Source organism: Archocentrus centrarchus, chromosome 3, assembly GCF_007364275.1.
Source record: "Archocentrus centrarchus isolate MPI-CPG fArcCen1 chromosome 3, fArcCen1, whole genome shotgun sequence".
Taxonomy (NCBI): Eukaryota; Metazoa; Chordata; class Actinopteri; order Cichliformes; family Cichlidae; genus Archocentrus; species Archocentrus centrarchus.
In genome coordinates, this window is record NC_044348.1 from 30,488,520 (window position 1) to 30,509,235 (window position 20,716).

At 39.4% G+C, this 20,716-nt stretch overlaps 1 protein-coding gene across 1 annotated transcript; it reads right to left on the minus strand.

Annotated features, from left to right (window-relative positions):
- Positions 1–127: 127 nt before the first annotated feature.
- On the minus strand, positions 128–3,641 carry cyp1a (cytochrome P450, family 1, subfamily A). The gene is made up of 7 exons (XM_030721771.1): positions 3,534–3,641; positions 2,276–3,145; positions 2,038–2,164; positions 1,851–1,940; positions 1,522–1,645; positions 1,260–1,346; positions 128–1,000 (listed from the first exon to the last, which is right to left on the minus strand). The coding sequence occupies exons 2-7, from the start codon at positions 3,113–3,115 to the stop codon at positions 703–705; spliced, it is 1,566 nt and encodes a 521-aa protein (XP_030577631.1). The 5' UTR covers positions 3,116–3,145; positions 3,534–3,641; the 3' UTR covers positions 128–702.
- Between the last annotated feature and the right edge of the window lie 17,075 nt (positions 3,642–20,716).

A 20,716-nucleotide genomic window follows, 5' to 3' on the forward strand; every position in this document is an offset into this window, starting at 1 on the left:
TGTGATCTCATTTGGTGTCTTGATAAGTCATATAGATGCACAGCAAAACAATTTTTACCCAAAATCTATATATATATATATATATATATATATATATATATATATATATATATATATATATAAATGCTATCATAGAAACCAACATTGGCAGATCAACCATAATGAAAAGTTTTGATGTACACTCAAAATCACATTCTGGGATAAAGATATAGCTTCAGTGTCTTACAGCTACAGCATAATGGGATGCAAATAATTAGCTTACATGTGTAAATGGTAACATAAGGTAAAATCTGTTCACTTCAGAGTCCCGTGTCACAGAAAAAAATTGGCTACAGCGCCCTAAACTGTCCACCCAGTAAGGCAAACTGTTTGTCCCAAAGTTCTGTTGTTTTTTTGTAACTTTTTTTAGTTTCTGAATGGGAGCAGTTTAGATTGCTGGACAACACAGCAGGAGAAACAAGTAACTCCTTAAACTTCATTGAGAAGCAGCAGCCATTTGCAGAAGTATCTCTTAGCTAACCAAAAACATAACAACAGATGCAGACCTAGGCATCACTAACAATCTGCAGCAAGCAAAGTCTTCTTTTTGCTTTGAGCTTTGTAGGCCACATTTGGCATCCAGAGTCTTACATTCTAACTTTGATCCTTACAGCTTCAGCTTATACCACCTACTAAGTCACACATTGTATATTATAAAGAGCTTCACTGCTCATTCTTCACTCGCATTGTGGCTCTCAGATGGTAATGTTTGTGCTTCATTGTTAGACCGTACTGTGGGGTCAGGTCTGGATCCTCTCCAGGCATTGCTTTAAAATGTAGTTTCTGAATGAGGATTGCCAAGAAGAGGAAGACTTCATTTCGTGCAATGATTTCGCCAATGCAGCGCCGCTTTCCCATGCCAAAAGTCATCACCTTCTCTCCCTCTACCTTGTTGATCTCAGTGCCATCAGCATTCAGGAAACGTTCTGGCTTGAAGGAAGCTGGATCTTCCCACAGCTCACTGAAACATCCAGAGAATAAAGAAATAAAATGGTTTGCACTAACAGCTTTGAAAGCATACAAATTTACTGATTTAAGCAGGATTTGGGGAAGGGATTGGGGACTACTATCGTCTTTATTCGTCTTTACTACCAATAGGGGTGACCTGGTGAAAGATACGTAACCTTATTTCTGTGGTACTGGGCAGCTTTGAATATGAATATTTAGCCAGTCTACTTCATTCGTTTTGGCAAAGATAATATATATCAAATAAAACTTACGGGTCATGGTTGATCTGCCACTGATTGATGAAGACACAGGTGTCTTTGGGGATGAAGTAGCCATTCAGTGATGTGTCTTTTGTGGTGCTAAAAAAAAAATAAAAGACAACGGACAAAGTGTCAGTCTATTCATTCTTACGACTGTAACAGCTCTGCTTTTGTGTCCATTTTTGCATAGTTCTGTGACACTTAGCAGCTCATTAACACCTCATTTTTAGAAGTATCCTTGTACTTTCTTACATATAAAATGAATGAACCTCACCAGTGCGGGATTGTGAAGGGCAGGTATGAAGAGTGGCGAAAGAGCTCCAGGATGTAGGCCTCCAGGAAGGGCAAGTTGTTCCTGTCAGAGATAACAGGTGTACGATCCAGACCTACTTTTTCCTCTGAAAATGAAATCACAAAATATTAAGATGGAGGTTTCACCCTCTGGCTGTCAATGATTAAAGAATCACAGCTAGCCATTCAGCTTTGAGGGCAGCAGAATATGGCTTACAACTTCTTATGATTTAGTTATTCTTTTATTAAAAAATCTCCTGTCATGGGAGCTAACTACAATAAATGTATTCTGTGCTAAAAAGCTGGACTTACTAATTTCTTCAAAAACTCTGTCCTGGATCTCAGGGTAAGCCACAAAATACATGAGTGACCATGACAGAGCAGTGGAGATGGTGTCAAAACCTAGAAGAGACACAAAAGTTCTGTGAGAACATGTATCTTTTTTAGCTTATGTTCCCTTGTGATTAGGTCATTTAATACAAAGGTAAAATATTCCTACCTGCCCCAAACAGATCATTGACGATTCCGACAATCTTCTCATCTGACATCTGGACATTTGCATTCTCGTCCAGCTTTCTGTCATCGCAGTGATTGATGAGGGAATCTGTGATGTCGCGGATGTTGTTCTGAAAGTAGAACACAGGACCATCTAAATTAATCTCAAGCATACACTAAAAGGGGAAACAATATCTGTAAAGGAGAATGAGATATACAATAATGCATAGACTGTGGCATACCTTGTCAAAGGTGGCATAGTGCTCACTGACGAGCTTTTGAACAAACTTGTTGAAGCGATCATTGATGCTCACAAACTTTTCCATTGCAGTGCTGGGCAGGTACTGAAGAAGAGGGATGAAGTCTGCTGGGTTACCACTGCCCACCACCTTAACGAAATCATCACTGAGGGTCACTAACCCAACCAGCTCATCGTCATGGTGGTCATAGCGCCGGCCAAAGCACATGCCACAGATCACATTAGCAACAGAGACAACAACATAGCGGAAGGGGTCAAAACTGCCTTCGCTCTTCATGACAGTGTTGAGTTCTTTGATCAGATACTCAGTCTCTTTGCTGATATGTTCCTCCAATGCACATGAGTACTCTGGGGTTGTGCCCTCCAAGGTGGAAAAAGAGCGCAGGGCACTGTAGGCCAGCTTTCTGCGGGCACGCCAAATGCCAGCTTGGTCTGTACTGAAAGTCAGACTCTTGCCATCATTGATGTAGTGGAAGCTGTACAGGTCAGGTCTGCCTGCAAAGTCATCCCCTTGTTTGATGAGAGCCTGCCGAACAGTTTCATTACCGCTTAAAACGACCACAGGACGCATGCCGATCTGGACCTGGAAGACGTCACCGTAGCGTTTGCTCATAGCAGTGAGACTCAGGTAGGGTCTTTTTCCCAGCTCTAGCAAGTTACCAATGATAGGCAAAGACTTTGGCCCAGGGAGTTGGCGAAGCCCCTCGGGAATCTTCTTTTGGGCATTCTTGATAATCAGGTAGCTCAGACACACTGTTGTCAAAGCCACCAAAACATGTGATACTGACAGTGCGCCAATGAATGGCAGTATCATTGACGCCATGACAACTGTTTTTTTTTTTCTGGCTTCAACCTGTAAATTAAATAGGAGGTGCATTACAGCAGTGAAGACAGTGAGAGGGAGAAGTGTTACGCAACATGTTGAGTACATGAACCATAAAGTTTGAAGTAACTGAGATCTGTGAAAGTGCATGCATTTGTTTGACTTTTACTGTTCAGATTCTCCACAGCACTTTTTACAAGTATTCTATGCAAAGTAGTGGGCTATGTGTGTAGGTATAAGTATATTACACCATGCTATGACTCATAGAAAGACCAGTGACTAAAAGATGCAAATACAAAGAAGTGCATGAAAGTTATTCTACTAGAAAGAATCTAAATTCAGCATTTCTCTTTGTTTCTCAGCTATAAAGGAGTCTACTACCTTTGTGCAATTTTGCATATGCATGTATTAAGCTTACCTTTGTTGAACTGATGAAAAAGGAACGGTGCTGTGATCCTCTAGTACTTCTCCAAAGTGCAAAACTACTGTTTGGAAGAGTTAAATTTCAGTTTGATCTCTTGACGGAATGGGCTCTTCTTTTATAGTGTGCTCTACAGCTTGATTGGCTGCTGTTTGTGACGTAACTTGCCCCCCTCTCCCTCCCGTTCCCTCCCTTTTTGTCATGAATGAAGTTAGTACAGAAAAAAAGGTGTGTGTGTGCGCGCGTGTGTGTGTTCTGAAAAAAAATCTAATAAATACACAGAGAATTCTTCATATATGCGTTCTCTCTCTCTTTATATATATATATATATATATATATATATATATATATATATGTATATGTATGTATTCCACCGTTTACTGTTCTGCAGCTGGATTTCAATTGATTTCCAGGCGAAAAGATGTGTTTGGCATCGATTTTTATGCTCTATCTGGGCTATGAAATATAATGTATATGATCATGTGTTATACCTGTATCATGCAGATTGATTATAGTCGGAGCCCGTTAGCTAAACTATCCGCAATGTGCCAGCTTTTTCATCTTTTACTTGAACTTTCTGAATTTATTAAATTTATTGAATCAAGTGGTTTAGACTGAGAGGCAAAAATATAGTTTTTATTTTGCATCAAATGATTGCAAGCTGTTACATCTCCATGATTCTTGTCCGAGCATCGGAATTACAGCCCACTGTTTGAAGTTTGCGTCATTTAAAAATGATAATTTGTTGAACTGCAAAAGGACACGGTGTGTAAAACCTTTGGGATTAGAAAGGGAGTTTGTGACAACCCCCACAGTAACCTCCCAGGCGAGTTTAAGTCCTGATAAAACACTCAGATGCCATTGCGTGCTTGTACCTGTTAGTTCTGCGCTGGAGTTAAAGATTGACCAGTTGCGTGAGAGCGAAGTGATCAAACCCTCAACTCTCCTTTGAAGGGGATGCTAGAGGGGAGGGAGGGCGGGAGGGAGGGCAGCAATCAGGCTGCAGTGCTGGGGTAGATAAGTTCAATACTGTTGCTAATTGTCCCCTTTTCAGCCTTTCATAATAAGATTTTCTGAGTACGTGTTTTTGCAGAATTCTGTCAATTAGGGCCTAACAAAGACAATTTTAATAATTTCATTACATAAGTGAATCTTTTTTTTTAACGCATTTTCCCTGCAAGTATGAAAGTACTGTGTTTAAGTATTTTCCTTAAAAATGTAAAGTATTTACTGTTTTACGCCTGCATGATTTTTAATAGAAAATAAATATAAAATTCAGTGTTTTTAAGGTTTCAAAGTTTAAACTCTTATTTTTAATTCCACACCTGGGATTCAAACTATCCTCATTTGCCTGAACACATGTTGCACATTGCGGGAGTCTCCAACACCAAACTCTGCACCTCCACTGATTTTAAGTTTGTGTGATCACAGATATCAAAATGTGTCACTGTGAAGTTCTGTGGAAAGAAGATTACTTTCTTCAGTATAACCTTTCATCATTTTGTTTTCCAAGTTTCCTTTTACAATCAACTTCCCAGTTATGTGTTCAACATACAATCATAATTTATCATCACAGGCCAATTATACAGATGCATTTTATTTACTAATTATTTGATTATGTTAAATGTGTAATATTCAGAAAATTTGTTCAATTATGACGTGAGCGACTGGAGGTGTAGGCTGAATGTTTAATGCAGTGATAACTTCTTCAAAAAGTTAATTTCCTCTGAAAATCCGTGTGCGTTGTGTGAATCTGGAGCTTTAATAAGGCTTTAAAACTAATTCTGAGAACTTGTATTCAATCCACCAAGATCATACCACTGCCGTAGAAATGCATATATGATGAACTAAAGTGTTGACTTACTGGGTAATATTGCCATTTTATTTTATTTTATTTTATTGAGAAAAAAATTCAATCAATGGCCAAGGGGATCTTAAAAAGTACGTGCCTAATGTCCATTATACCATGAAGCTTCATGGTATAATGGACATTAGGCACGTACTTTTTAAGATCCCCTTGGCCATTGATTGAATTTTTTTCTCAATAAAAAAATAAGTTTTTTTAACCTTGAAGAATAATAAGCAGGTCTTTTAGGATTGTGTGCCTTGTTTTCTACGAATTACACATTTAATCTCATCTCATTCATTAATAAGCAGCGTGACATGAAAAATCTCTCATTTGTATCTCCAAAATTGCCTCCCTTAATTTAAAAACATTAACCAGGCGTGATCTGACCTCTGAGTGTAGAAGCTAAAGAGCCGAAAACAGAAATTTATCATCGATAAATGTGTTTTGACATATTTTATTTATCATAGCCTTTCTGATAAAGAGTTAGAGATGTGCCTTTACCTTTAGAGGCTAAAGACATTAATCAACTGCATCAACGGACTATGCTTTCTTCAATGTTGTTTATTTGTTTTTAATATTTAAGATCTCGATAAATAAAATAAACTGTATCAACTGACTGTGCGTGATTTTTTTTTTCGTGAAAAATTGATTTAAAAAAGAAATCTAGTTTTTTTGGTTGAAAAAATAAATGGCTGTAGCACACATGCACAACGCATTTGTTTGTTTGTTTGATGTATAGATTATGTGTTTGTTTGTTTGCTTATTAATATGCTATAAACTCATGAGGAACTTTAAATAAATAATGCAAGCAAAAAACTTTTCTTCGTGCATCTACGGCGCTTAATCCGCGAGGCTGAAGTCTGTCCTGCTCCACCGGGACTGAATGTTGATTCTCCAGAGACTCTATGCCGTGCGCCACGGCGCTGCGCCTCTGGTGCTGCAGGTTGCGTGAGAAGCGGAGCTGCCGTCCAGAGGGGAGGGTCTCGGTCTTCTGGACAATCCTAAATCTGCTTGGTCAAGTCACGCGAAGGCAACTGCCTCTGGAAAAGACACAAGGGTTTTAAACCTGCAGAACAAAGAGCGCAGACAGTTTTTTTTTCCCACCCTGCTTGGGCACGAAGGTGCACATATTTGCGCGCTGTAGCTTCTGTAAATGCGAGGATCTTGGGGCTTTGGAGTCATGCAATCTGCCACTCAGGCTTCATTCACTGCAGTCATGCAACACCGTGGGGCCATTCTGAGCTGCCAAACAGGCGAGAATCCACCCAAACCAGGCAAAGAAAGTTACGAAAACTGAAGCTTAGGAACAAGGTGAACCAGTCACGCTTTCTGTCACGCTGCAGGTTCCAGAGGTATTTGAAGGATAGAGAAAAAGTGGATGGAGTCTTTAGGCATAACCAAAAATTAATTTCAACAAAAGCTGTCAGCACAGTAAAAAAAAAAAAAAAACTTTTAAATTTGTGATCATGTATGACCATCTTTAAATATTTTATTTAAAATATAAAGACAAAATTTTGTATAAGTTAAACTAAATCTCTTGTGATGATGAAGTAGCTATGTTTCTGTTCACAGTGTTTAAAATATATCAATATTACATTACATGGCTCTAATAATGTATTTCAAGTGATTGTCAGAAAACCCCACACAAAAGGCTTATAATCCAATTAGTGGGGAAAAAGATTGCGGTTACCTTGCACTGAAAATTTGCAAATGTCATGTAGCTGCAAGATTTTGCCAAGTCAAGTGAGCAAGTAAAGAAGAAACACATTTCAACAGTGTTGGAAATGGGTGATATGAGGGGAATGCAAATTAACTTTAGTGCAGTGCAATGAAGAATAAATAATTCCAAAACCTAGACCAGTATTGCAAAATTACTCTTTGGCATTATATCTATCACATCAAGTGTTTCCAGTGCACACTGATCAAACTTCAGTTGTTAAATTTGTAAGTTGCCTGCTGGGTGTTAATGTGCCCTAGGGATAAAATCAAACCTGATTCAAGCTGAATGCAGCTCTGATTGTGTGTGGACCACCTGACACGGGAGCTGGCTGCATTTACAGTGATCACTCAAACTGTAGGAACGTGTGCCAGATCACAACAGGTGAGCAGCACAGCTGGAGTATGCAGCAAACTCAGGGAACAGGTGAGAAAAGATGTGGCAGCATGGATGTGAATTTCTGTGGTGAGGATCACATTCTTAAAAAAGGATTACAGAGATTATTTGCTAGTACAGAAAGTGATCAGTAGTGCTACTATATAGACACTAAGCTGTGTGAATAAATGACCACAGAGATCACAGTGGCAGGCTGGATATTGGCCGGAAGGTGTCTGGTATTAGTTTGCATGTGTCCATTTCATAGAACTGGTAAAAAACAAAACAGAAAAAACAGAAAATGTTTTGCCCTCAGCCTTAAACCTCTTAAAGAATTGTTGGACATAAAAGCTGGTGTAGTCACTGTGAAGGATGGTAGTCTCTACTCACGCAAAGGTTGTCATGCACACACCTTGAGAGCAGGTGTGTACCTCCGCTTAAGTGTGTGAATGTGTTTCATTGCATACCAGTGCTGTGAGGAGGCTGTTTTTTTTTTTTCTTTGTGGTAGTTTTCATGATTTAGAATCAGTTGAGAAATGAACGCACCTCTCAAAAAACACAGGTAAGCAGCAATTCATTAACCTGTAAAAAGTATATATAAATAACAGGTACTTTTTAACCAGGAAGTGAAAAAATTATTTTGCAAGAGTGTCCTGGGCCAAGATAGGCAGCGCTGTCCTAGCATATTTATCAGCGGTGAGAAATTTGTGCTCAAGTACAGGAAGATCATGCAAGCTCCACATAAGAGAACTCCCCACTTGGGTTTGAACCCAGAACCCTGTTGCTGTTAAGCAAGAAATGAAGAACTATTTAGATAAGCACATGTAGTCCACTAGTGATGTGAGTTCTATTGACCAAAATGTGACATGACACCGATTAACTTACAGTTACAGTTCTGAAGAGCAAATCCATGACAACTTTCATCAAAGTGCATCAAACATCTAATATTTTGTGACGATGATTCAAAAAAACCAAGTCAAAGTTGGGCATCACCCCAGATGATAAGTCCACAGACTTTCAAAAATACCCCCCCCCCCCCCCCCCCCCCCCCCCCCCACACACACACACACACACACACAGGGCAAACACATTTTTGGTATATGATGGGGTTTTGACTTAAACCTCACATAATACTTGCTTAAAACCATCCTAAATGTTCTTGAATAAGACAGTGGAGGTTTACCTGGTCTGGAATGGCTGTACTGATGTGCCTCAAGGGAACTAAAACAAACCAGAAAATAGGAATTTCCCTTCAATGATCTCAAAGGAAGAATCATATTTAATTGTCATCAGCTCCTTGTTGGTGGAGTTCCCCTTGTATTCATTGTCTGAAACAAGTCTCTTTTATATGTGTCTACAGGAACCGAATGGTTACTTCAGCTGTTTAACATTGCTTTTACATAAAAATGTGACTCAGAGGCTGATTTTGAAAAATTAGCCCAAAGTGGAGCAACACAGACAACAGTATCCTGAATCTCAGTACAGAGCGTATGGTGTAATGTAAAACCCCAGGGCCTTAGATTTCCAATGTCTTTCATCACCAGTTTTTTTTTCTTTTTATCTTCTGAAAGATTCCTTCCGAGTCACATCAGAAGCTACAACCATTTTCATTTTCACAGAAGTACTTCACATGATTAGTAACCCGAGTTTCATGTGTAAAATCACCGCGTGCCCTCTAAAGCTTATTCAGTTTCTCCAATAATTGTAAATTCAAAAGCCCAGCTTCAGAGTAACACAAATGTAATAATACAGCACGTCTACTGCAATGAAAACAAAAGCTTGACCAGCAGGACATCAGTGAACAAGCTCCTGGCCTTGCGTGTGCCCCATCGAGCAAACCTTAATAGGATTATTTTGGGCTGCAGGTCATGACACCACACAGGAATGTTGCCTATGACCTAATACAAATTTGCAGCATAAGAATTAACATGAAGCTAAAAGTGGCAAGTTTGTATCAGACACTTCACAGACTAAGATCACTTGCGTTAGCTCATGCCTCACAAAACTGCATTTTTGCTTTGCTGTGTCATCTGTTGCATGTGATATGATCAAAGCTCTTGGGCTAATTTGACAGCCTAAGAATGCAGGGAAGTACTCCCACTCCTCTACTCTAAACACACGTGCTAAAACACAAAGTATGCTTGTGTGTGTTTAATAAAAAAACAATATATATTTCTTTGCTGCATGCAGGGTATAAGTTCTTTTCTTCTATTAGATTGTAGTAATCTACAGCTTACCTGCGTGTTTTAAAAGTTTACGACAGTTGAGTAATGCAACATATATTTGATTATATAACAGTGTTTTATTTATCCTATTTAAGCTGATTTTTTTTTTTAAATTACAGCTCCATGTGATTTTTTTCCAATGTATTTTAAGGGCAAGTGTATCATAAAGCTTGTAATTTGGAGTTTAACTACTAAAAACTATTTAATTATGTTTAGGAAAGGCTTGTGGTTTCAATCAATCAATCAATCAATCAATCTTTATTCCAGACACAAAGATGGTCCATATTAACGTAAAATAGGAAGATAAAACACATAAAAAAAATAAGATAACAGGTTCTAAAAAAAAAGAAAAGAAAAAAGCAGATAATGTTTACTGAGTCACAAATAAATGATGACACCAGTGATTCCACAATCTTGATGTAAATCTGACTGTACTCAGAGCAGGGTTTACTGAGATTGCAATTATGCCATTACATGACACAGATAATCTACACATACACCTGTACATAAAGTTTCTGATCACAGTTCTGGGTACAGCAACATTTACAAACATTTGGCTAGCACTACTCCATCTAGGTAGTTTGAGTAGTAGCCTCATAACATCATAGTATGCTACATAAAGTTTCTGCATGCTGCCTCTTTTGTATTGTCGCCACAAATGGGCAGTGTACATTGGAGCACAAAAGGCTTTAAAAAGAGCTATTTTTACAGAGGGTGAGCACATACCAAATTTTCTGATCAGCATATTAGCTTGTGCATACATCATACGATACTGCTTTGAGTGAAAGTATGGCCATTCTCAAATGTTAACTCTGTATGTTAAAATGATACTTGGGCACTTGGTCAGGACTTCATGTCTTCTTAGTGCATTAAAATGTGCTGCCATGGGGTCCTGACCGAGGGCCCAGTGTGAGAGCTGGAAAAATTTGCTGCAACCGGAGGAACTACTGCAAACAGATTTGACAAAAAAAAAAAAGCAGTGATTACACTACGGGAATGAAGACTTGCTTGGAGATGATAGATCAGACTTTATTTCAAATACAGCATTTTCTGATTAGCACATCTGCTGTTAAGCAGTATTACTTTGGTTTTACAAGCATTCGCTGAAAATACAACACATTATGAATATGCATCTGGTTTTGTTACTGCAGTGATTTTGCAATACATGGCCTCTTGCCCATTTATACTATCAGTCCTGTGTGCTATACACATACAAACTAGCCAACAGCTTGGAAGGCTGGCATTGATATGCACAACTGAATAAAGCCCACATTTGTTGCTGTAAGGTGAAGAACTAAACCTCATAAAAAAAAAAAACCTGGATGTCTGCAGGATTATGTACATGCTACTCTTCATTAGCCTTGTATTTAGCTGTGAATCTTTTGTGTGTGCAATTTTAAATCTGAAAAGTGCAGCTGCTGGTTATGTCAATTTTAGATTTACATGTGACTGAAATGACACTCAAAGAACTGAAAAACTACATCTATTATAAAAATGTATAGTACAGCTTGTTCTCTTCCTTTAAAGTGATCTTCGGACAATTCAGAAGTGATAAAGCTGCAGTTTATCTAAAGGCTAATGACTGGAGCAAGTAATTAAGAGGCCGCAGAGTCAAGTTAATCTTTTAGGTCAAAATAAAAGGCAGAACCACGAGATAACGTGCACTGGAGGGTCATCAAAATCAGCTGTCTCTTACACGCAACCATAAACACTTTGCAGTATCTCTGTGTCTGCATTTGCATGCTGGGAAGACAAAGATTTCATGCGAGAAAGGGTGTGTGTACAGGTGGGGGTGGGGGGGCTGCTGGATCACCTTCCCTTCCTCGCCAGGCGTGAATACCAGATTAGTAACTGAGCTAATGGTTGATGGTTTCCCCTCCCTCCTGTCCCCATAACCCTCCTCTGTTCTTGTGCAAGGCAGTACACTGGCGAGCTGTGGCAGGAACAATAGTTGCGTGCGGAAATATCTCGGTCATTTATCTTTCTGTCACCGCTTCCTGAGCGGAGCATGAAGGTGTCATAACTCAAGGAACAGGCAAGGAGAGAGAGATCATAAAGGAAAAAAACCCTTGGGATTGCGTGTCTAAGTAGAGTCATCAACAGTGCTACACCCCCCCCCCCCCAAAAAAAACAAAAAACAAAACAAAAAAAACAAAACAAGAAAAATGCCAGAACAGGGACATCAATCAATCAATCAATCAATATATCATTCAAATATACTTTATTGTCCCCACAGGGAAATTTGTTTTGGACATCATACAAAAACAAGCTGCTACCACAATAATACAGTATAACAATAAAAGTCATTTTAAAAATGCATAAATACCCCCCCCCCCCCCAAAAAAAATAAAAAATTCAATAAAAACAGTCAGAAACATGAAAACAACAGAACACATATTGCACATGTTGCATTCCCACACACATTCCTACAGTGAGCAAGCCAACAAATCAGTTAGCTAGAGCATCATGAACATGGTCTCTGTGTGAATATTTGGCTCATTTTATGCCTTTTTTTTTTCCCCTTCATCTTCCACATCCTCTTTAGCCCTTCTCTCAGCACTTGGTATTTCTTGAGCTTCTCGTGTTCTTTTTTTCTGATGTTGCCATCGCTGGGTATTGCTAGATCTATCACTATGGCTTTCTTCCACTGTTTGTCAATTTGTCCGTCTGTATTTGGAAGTCCCACAGGATCTTAGCTCGGTCACTTTCAACCACGCTTGGGGATGTACCCTCTTTTGAACTCAGGATTTCCAGGCCATACTTGGCACAGATACTATGCCAGCCACTTGTTCCATGAATGCCCTGCCTGCTAGCATTTTGCACCCTGCTGTTATGTGCTGGATTGTCTCAGGGGCATCTCTGCATGTCCTGCACCTGGGATCTTGCCTTGTGTGGTAGACCTCAGCCTCTATTGAGCTTGTGCTTAGAGCTTGTTCCTGTGTTGCCACGATTAAAGCCACTCTGCTGTCTTTCCGCCCAGCTTTGTCCAGCCATAGGATTTTTCGATATCAGTCACTTCGTCAATCTGCCGGTGGTACATGCTGTGCAGAGGCCTGTCCTTCCATGATGGTGCCTGTTCTTGCTCCTCTTCTTTCTTGGGTTTTGGCTGTCTGAGGTATTCACTAAGTGCAGATCAATTGTGGTCCTCTGTCTGATGTACTCTCCTTGTTTCATCCAGTAGAGTGGTTCTGACACACACTGGTCCTCAGCCTCCTTCCGTCCTTCTGCGTAGCGTACAGTCTAGGGTGCACCACCACCTTAAACACGCACATAAATGACAACAAATGAGATCTTCATACCTCTGCTATAAATTCATACTGCATGAATTAACTTATCGTGCCATGGGAGAAACATATAGAGGAGGCCCATGAGAGGAAGAACAGCAAGTATCAGGGACTTGTTGAGGAGTGTAGGAACTGTGGTTAGTGGACACACTGCCAGGCTGTTGAGGTGGGCTGCTGAGGTTTTGTGGGTAGTTCCCTCTGCAAAGCCCTGACATTGCTGGGTGTGATGGGAGCAGCAAAAAGGGGAGCCATACGTTCCATTACTGAAGCGGCAGAGAAAGCCACAAGGTGGCTTTGGATTAAGAGGGGAGACCCTTGGCTTGTTGCTGCTGGGAGGCAAGCAGGGACTTGATCACCCCAGCTGGGTCACCTGGAAGAGGGGGTCTGATGTTGACCCGAAACCTCCAGTGAACCCAGGAACATCACTGAAGATGCATCCCAGAGCATCGTAGTGATGTATTTAAAAACCTTTCCAAAAATTCCTGGATCCAGATTGACTCCAATTAATTTTTAGAAGAGAAGCCAGTAAATGAGGGTGTTGGGGTCATGACCCTGTTTGCGTGTCTAAGCCATGACTTTATGCTGATGGCTGATACATCTTCCCGCCTCATGCAACAAAAATATTTAAGGCTCCTTCAATCAATAGCTTTTAATGCATTAACATTGCGTATGTAAAATGTAAAAGGCGCTGCTGCTCATGATGTCAAACCCACTGAAAACTATTACAACCCAGTTAGACTGTTTTCAGGCTGTAGTTACTGATCTGATAAATGGACTGTGCTACCAAACCAAAAAGAAAGCTAGTTTCATCTGAATCTAAAATATGATTTATCATTTAATATTTCAACCACAATCAGGGGAAGAAAAAAACTTTAAAATGTATTGTTAAAAAGATGGATTGTTAAAAAGCAGACACCTTTATTGAAGGTCACCCCTGTTGTATCATTATCTGATTCATTTTCTATTGGATAAACAGTGTATGGATTTGCTGTTGCATTCATTCTGGTGGCTGATCTCTGTTCCTATTCTTTTCGTCTATGGAGAAATAAGATATGGCTAAGCTTGGCACGCAAAACAAGTCACGCATGACACAATTTGACCTCTTATGCACTGTTCACACGCAAACACAAACGCACGCACACATACATTATGCCCCCAGCGTAACCTTCATTCTCTCTGCAGTGCAAACCAACGGGCTGTCAACGAGCTTGTCGTCTACAGGTTAAACCAAAGAGCACGAGTTCAGTAAAGAGGTCTCACTCTGTTTCATTTTAGAGAACTGACCAAAGAAATCGATTCATTGTGTTGTAACCTATTGTGTTGACATCAACCATCCATTTTCTTTCACTTATCCAAATTCTTTTTTTTTCTTTTTCAGACATTAAAATCATGCCCAGATATAAGAGATAACTAATACTTCTTAATACAATGGACTTGAAAAAACAGGGGGCAAAAAGACAAAAGAAGGGAAGTTTAGGTCCAAATGTTCAGGCCGGGAAACTGAAGCATTTTTTTCTTCCCGAGTGAGTCCTCTCTCAACAGACGATCTGCGAGTTAATCATTGTGCATTGCGTGCAGACTGTGTTTGCTCGGACAGAGCCAAGGGTCGGGAGGTTGTGTACAGAAAGAGCCGAGGGAGGTATCCTTCACCCTTCGCTATCAAAACAATCATCGGCCGTTTTCTTTTTTAGACAGCACGCAAAGTTTAAAAAAAAAAAAAGAGAGAGAGAGAGAAGAAAAAAATGCATTTGAGCAATTACGGAGCGATTCTGCATTTGTATGCCAGCTAGATATGCTTTGCAACGCATATTGCCCCTCTCATAAGCAGATCAGCCATGCATAAGTTAAATCAAAATCCGCAAGCATAATTAACAATAAACTATAGTATGAATGCATCTTACGATCCACACAGCAGAGCCTCATATTACAGATTGTCACATATCAGCATTTTGTTGATGAGTCACCTACCTTAGTAAAGTAGGTTATGGTTCAATAAATATAACAACAGTGCTTTTGAGTGACTGAGCATTGTGCATCCAAGTGTTGCACTGGCTTTTAACGTTGGATACTTTTTAACAGAACAGTTCATACGTCGTTGCAACCTTTTTGAACAAATGACTGATTTACTTATTTATTTTTTTGTGACTGGAGTGTGTTTGTCTTCTTGTGCCAGCCCTGTGACAGACTCATGCCACGACAGCTAGGGTAGGCGCCATCCCTCTGTGACGCTGAACAGACAGAATTAAACTGCATCGTGCTCGGTAAGGCTTGGATGCGGCTGCTCAGCAATCGAGCTAATCAGAAGGCCACATGAAATCTGAAGGTCTGCCGAAAGTTGACCTCTGCACACTATGCGCCTCGCGTCCGTCATTTTACGTGGCCTGTTGCTGTCATTCCCAATCGCTTCCTCTTTGGTGTAGTACCACTAACAGTTGACTGCGGAATATTTAGTAGTGAGGAAATTTCACGAGTGGACTTGTTGCACAGATGGCATCCTATTACGCTACTACGCTGGAATTCACTGAGCTCCCGAAAGCGACCCATTCTTTCACAAATATTTGTAGAAGCAGTCTGCATGCCTAGGTGCTTGGTTTTATACACCTGTGGCCATGGAAGTGATTGGAACACCTGAATTCAATGATTCAGAATGGAAAAAATAATGTTTTAGCAGCTCCTGTTATGTAAACCAATATAATAGAGACAGTGGTAGAGGCAGATATCACCTGACGTGTCTTTTGTAGGTACTGAACCCTGATCATTCTCTCAGCTCTAGATCCTTTCAGGAGAGACCTTTCACTTGAGTTGATAACCCTTCTAATAAATTCAGTCGCTTTAGGGAAAAAAGAATGACAGGACTGCGTTACAACGCTCGTATGGACTCTGTTTTTATTCTGGTCAAATTATTTTCATGTGTGTTCAATTTAGTTCAATTTAACTGTAATTGTCATCACAGATGTCAACATTGTGCAAATATGCACTCCATTATCCATTACTCCACTGTGATTACTGTGACTAAAACTTGCTCATCCGCCAAGTAATTATAATCACCATATAATATCTGGGCTGCCATGAACTTGCAAATCTCTGAATTTGCAGAGATGCAAAGTAAAATGAAAGGGAGGGAACCAGAGGGAAAGACAGGGAAAGAGGAGAGCTAAAAATCACATAAAATGAAAGTTGAGACAGGGACACCTGGATGCACCTGTGCCATCTTAAATCCAAAAATAATTCAAAGTGCAAAAAGTTTTTTTTTTTTTTCATATGAGTAGTATCTGATCTCTGGGGTCCTCTCTTAGTTTGCAGATTTTGTGTAGATATTGGAGAACATACATTTCAAAGAAACAGAGAACCCCATGTTTATGTCAATAACTGTTAGCAGCATCATGCAAATTGGACACTAAAGCCCACCGTGTTTCCACACGGCTCACGAGTTAACTGTGCATCTACTGCCAGAAAAGGGTGCTGCCACGTCCTTTGCACATTGTACTTTGGACACTTGATTGTTTTTGTCATGTTAGTATTTTGTTTGTTTTTTTACAACTTTCTTGCCAAAAAACTAAGCATAAATTTCTTTATCAGTCATTTATTTTACTATCAACATAACCCAAAATAATCTCTAACCTTCTCGTTACTTTATTTCTGTGGTAACAAACTGTCACATTAAAATCTGTTGAAGTTTATTACTGATTTATACACATTCATTTTTTTTTTTTCATTCAAAAACAGTGCAAATCTAAAGAGAATGATCAGAGATGAATAATTCCCTTGTGTGGGGAAGCTCTGGTTATGCAGGTACACGTGTAGCACTCGGACTATTGTGTGCCAAGCTTTATCTCCTTAATCAGTTCTCTTTGCCACAAGTTAATAATTTGTGTATGCCAAGGATCAGACACACTGGATTCATTATACTCAGTGGGAGAAAGGAGGCTGGATGAGGACACTGTGGCTGATAATGCTGACTTAGTTGGTGGACAATGGTGTGAATTACACAGCCACTGTCCCTCTTTCTGTACCAGCGGGGACAGATTTAATTGTGCGAACTGTAAAGCACTCCAACATCTGATCCTTCTGTCTCATTCATTATGCTCTTTTAAGCACCGCAGTGAGTGACAAGGAGGTCGATAAGGATTAGGACTGACACATCTGGACAGTGGCCTTGTAATTGGGTGTGTGTGTGTGTGTGTGTGTGTGTGTGTGTGTGTGTGTGTGTGTGTGTGTGTGTGTGTGTGTGTGTGTGTGTGTGTGTGTGTGTGTGTAGTGGCATTTATGTGTGCACATACAGCTGTAGCTGCAGCTGTAGGTGCGTGTCTGACAGGGCCAGACTGTTAACAGTAGGTACAGTTATAAAACATGAAAATGAGCAAATATTCCAGTTTTATTATGCAATCAAAGAAGTGGCAGATTAAAAAAGAAAAGTGTGCTAAGAATGCCGGCTGGTGTGTTTCATGCTGGCGTGTGTGATAAGCAAAAGCAGTGATAGATCAGCTTATTAGTGCGCAGGCTTCGTACGGCAGGAGATTAAAGATGTGTTCATGATACTGGAATGTTAAAGAGACACAACAGAAAGTACAGGAGAAACTGCCACACCTAGCTTATGTATGTATATCACAATGCTTGTGAGTGTGTTATTTGCTATTGCAGGTATGTGTGGAGTTATGGTGGATGTGAATGTGTGTGAAAATGACAGTCAGAAGAATCTAGATGCTCGTTGCCAATGGGTGCAACCTGGCTTAAATAAATTTTGATTCCTGCAGGGCAGCAAGGCATCCACCCATCTCTGGGACATGAGCATCTCATAAACACCACAACAAAACTTTGGCTCATTTCTCAACAACAGACCATCACCCTGCCTGTGAAAACTTATTCTGATCTGATCTGAAGCCAGTTTTCAGTTTCCAAAAGTAATTTATGAGCACAAAAAAAGAACAAACACGCTTTCTGTTGGACAAGTGTACCATTGGATTGAATGGCTTTGATGTTGGACGGGATCATTCTAGATAGTTTAGTTACAAACTTCTTTGATGCATTAAAATAACACAGTTTGTTACATGAAACTGGAGGATTAAATGCAAATCAAGCACAATTAAATTCAAATTTTCACATTTCTGACACTGGAAGTGAACTTGAGTCAGCTGTCTCTGTCAAAGGTAGGTTACAATTTTTTCAAGACCTGAAGTACAGTACTGTGCAAAAGTCTTGAGGTATCCCTTTTTTTGTTTCTTTTTTTCTTTTAATTTTCCTCCAAGGAGCCAGACTTTCTGGCCATTCTTAAGGAAGGGAAACAGGGAGAAAAGCCAGAGGTATGACTACATAAGAACTTGACTGAAAACCAGTAGAACCAGGTTTTATGGGGTGAAAACCCTACAATGAAACATTATCAGTCATAGACTGGTCTCCCCAGAGCCTGGACCCCACCATTATTGAAGCTGTGTGGGGTCATCTTAACAGAAAATAGAACAAAAAGCAGCCACTATCCAAAGAAGAGCTTTGGAATTTCCTTCAAGAAGAAGTTTTTGCTCTAAATACTGTTTTTCATTTTATGCTTGCACAGGTTTCAAGAAATTATTGCAACTGTTTCCCATTTTCCTAAAAAAATATAAAGAAATGAAAGGTGGCTCGAGACTTTTGCAGAGTGCTGTGATCACTGGCCATTTGAAAAAAGCATTTTATGACTTAGAAATCTATTTCCTGACTGACATTTTTAGCTATTACTTCAGTATATTCACTGTTTTTTTTTTTGATGCCATCTCTTTTATGCACCAGTCATTCTGGCTGCAAAGTGCCTGCACAACACGATGCTGCTGCTGCTTTGCCCCAGTCTTAATCTGCTGCATCCGAGTTGATTATTAATGCACAAAAATGCATGCAGTAGTTTCATAAACAGACTCAATTTTTTTGTTATTTTCTCCAAATTAGAAGTAGGACTCCTGATTACACAATGCACCATCATAAAGCATTGCACACTAGTCAAACATGAGTAAAGGAGCTATCCTGATACAGGTGCATGAGAACCTCTGTGATTGCAAAAAAAAAAACAAAAAAAAAACTGCAGCTGCAAATCCATGCAAGGTGTAAGAAGAGCACAACAAAAAGGAAAGATGTACTTGCATGGGTGTGGTGCCAACTATGTAGTTGCTTCAGTTTCTTGTTCACAATGTTAAGTGAGTATTTAAGTATGCCACTTTGCATTCCAGTTCTCACAGCATGACTCATACATTTGCTTTCGAGCACTCAGCGGTCTGGACTTGCACATAGATCTTGTTAGGGAGATACTCTCAGTGAACACAGTCAGATGTATATTTAGGATTTGGTTAAAAAAAAAAAAAGAGGTCAAAGACAGACAGAGAAATCCACAGTTTGTTATCTCTGTGTGACATCTAATGACTATGCTTCAAATATTCTTGGTTTATTCAGTGTCATTAAGTTCCTGGGTCCATATAAACAAGTCAGAGACACTGAAAGACACAGATGAATGAAAACCTTTTTGTGAGTGACAGCTCGAGAAGGAAAAACTTTCATATTGAGGACAGGTTTCTTTTAAGTTTACAGTAGAGAAGAACTCTGATGATGTCGACATGAGAGCACTTTACCCTGTTCAAACCTTTGAGTTTTGTTGAAATATAACAATAAAGTGTGAGAGGAGTTTTGCGTCATTGCTTGTTGGTGGTGTAGTGATGGTCAGGTAGGAACAACAGCAATAGAGACAACAACAACAACATCCACTTATAGAGATATTTTTTTTCCCACTGTTTGTTAGAGGAGAATATAAATTAATTTGTTGCACCAAATATCCTTTGTTGTTTCTAAAATATTTTGTAGGTCTCACACAGAAATGGACAGTTCCAGCTGTGCTGGGCATGAATGCACCTCCACCTCCACTAATAACCAAAAATAATAGTTTTAAGGGACTGGATAAACAAATTATGCTCTTTTTTTCTGTAAGGTGTACCTTTGGGGTATTTTAGAATAAAGATGCCTTGCTTTCTTACATTGTAATTACACATTATTTTGAGTTGCAGTGTGCAATGTGCTTCAGTTATTGTGGTTTCAGGTTGAGATGGCTTCTAAAGGACTTTGGTGTGCCCTCTCATTCAGCTCTGAACATTTAATAAATTGTTTCCTGTTCTTGTTCAGTTTGAGTTTAGCATTAGTTATTGACTTGTCTAATAATTTTAGCTTTTCTGTAGGCAGAGGATAGAGAAACATTTTACGAATTATTTATGAATTATGTGTTTGGCTTTCAACCTTTCCAGAGCGTATCATGTCTGTTGAAATGTTGATGTTGCATGGTGTTTTTTTCCCCACCCAATAAAGGCACATTTTAATGCCCTCATTTTATTTTTACTGTGTAATAGACTGTTGCAATGAAACAGTGCATATTCCAACCTTACAGTTTAAGAAATGGAGGTTTGGATAGTGTATAAAACAGCCCACACCCTTAACAATTACTCATATCTGCAATTTAAAAAGTGAAAAATTTCTACTACTGATTTTATAAAAAATCTCTACAGTATAATTAGCATTTCATATATTTTAAAATGCTTCCAAAGTATTCATTAGTTAGAAATACTTACTGTATAATTTGTGTCTCCTTTGCAAATGTTACACTCTCTTTCTGCTGTATTATTATTTCTTCTTTTTCTTTATTTATTTTTTGGCAGCTTTATTTGACAGTGTTTTGCAGTGGAGAGAGACAAGACAGTGCGAGGAGAGATGGGGGAAGACACACA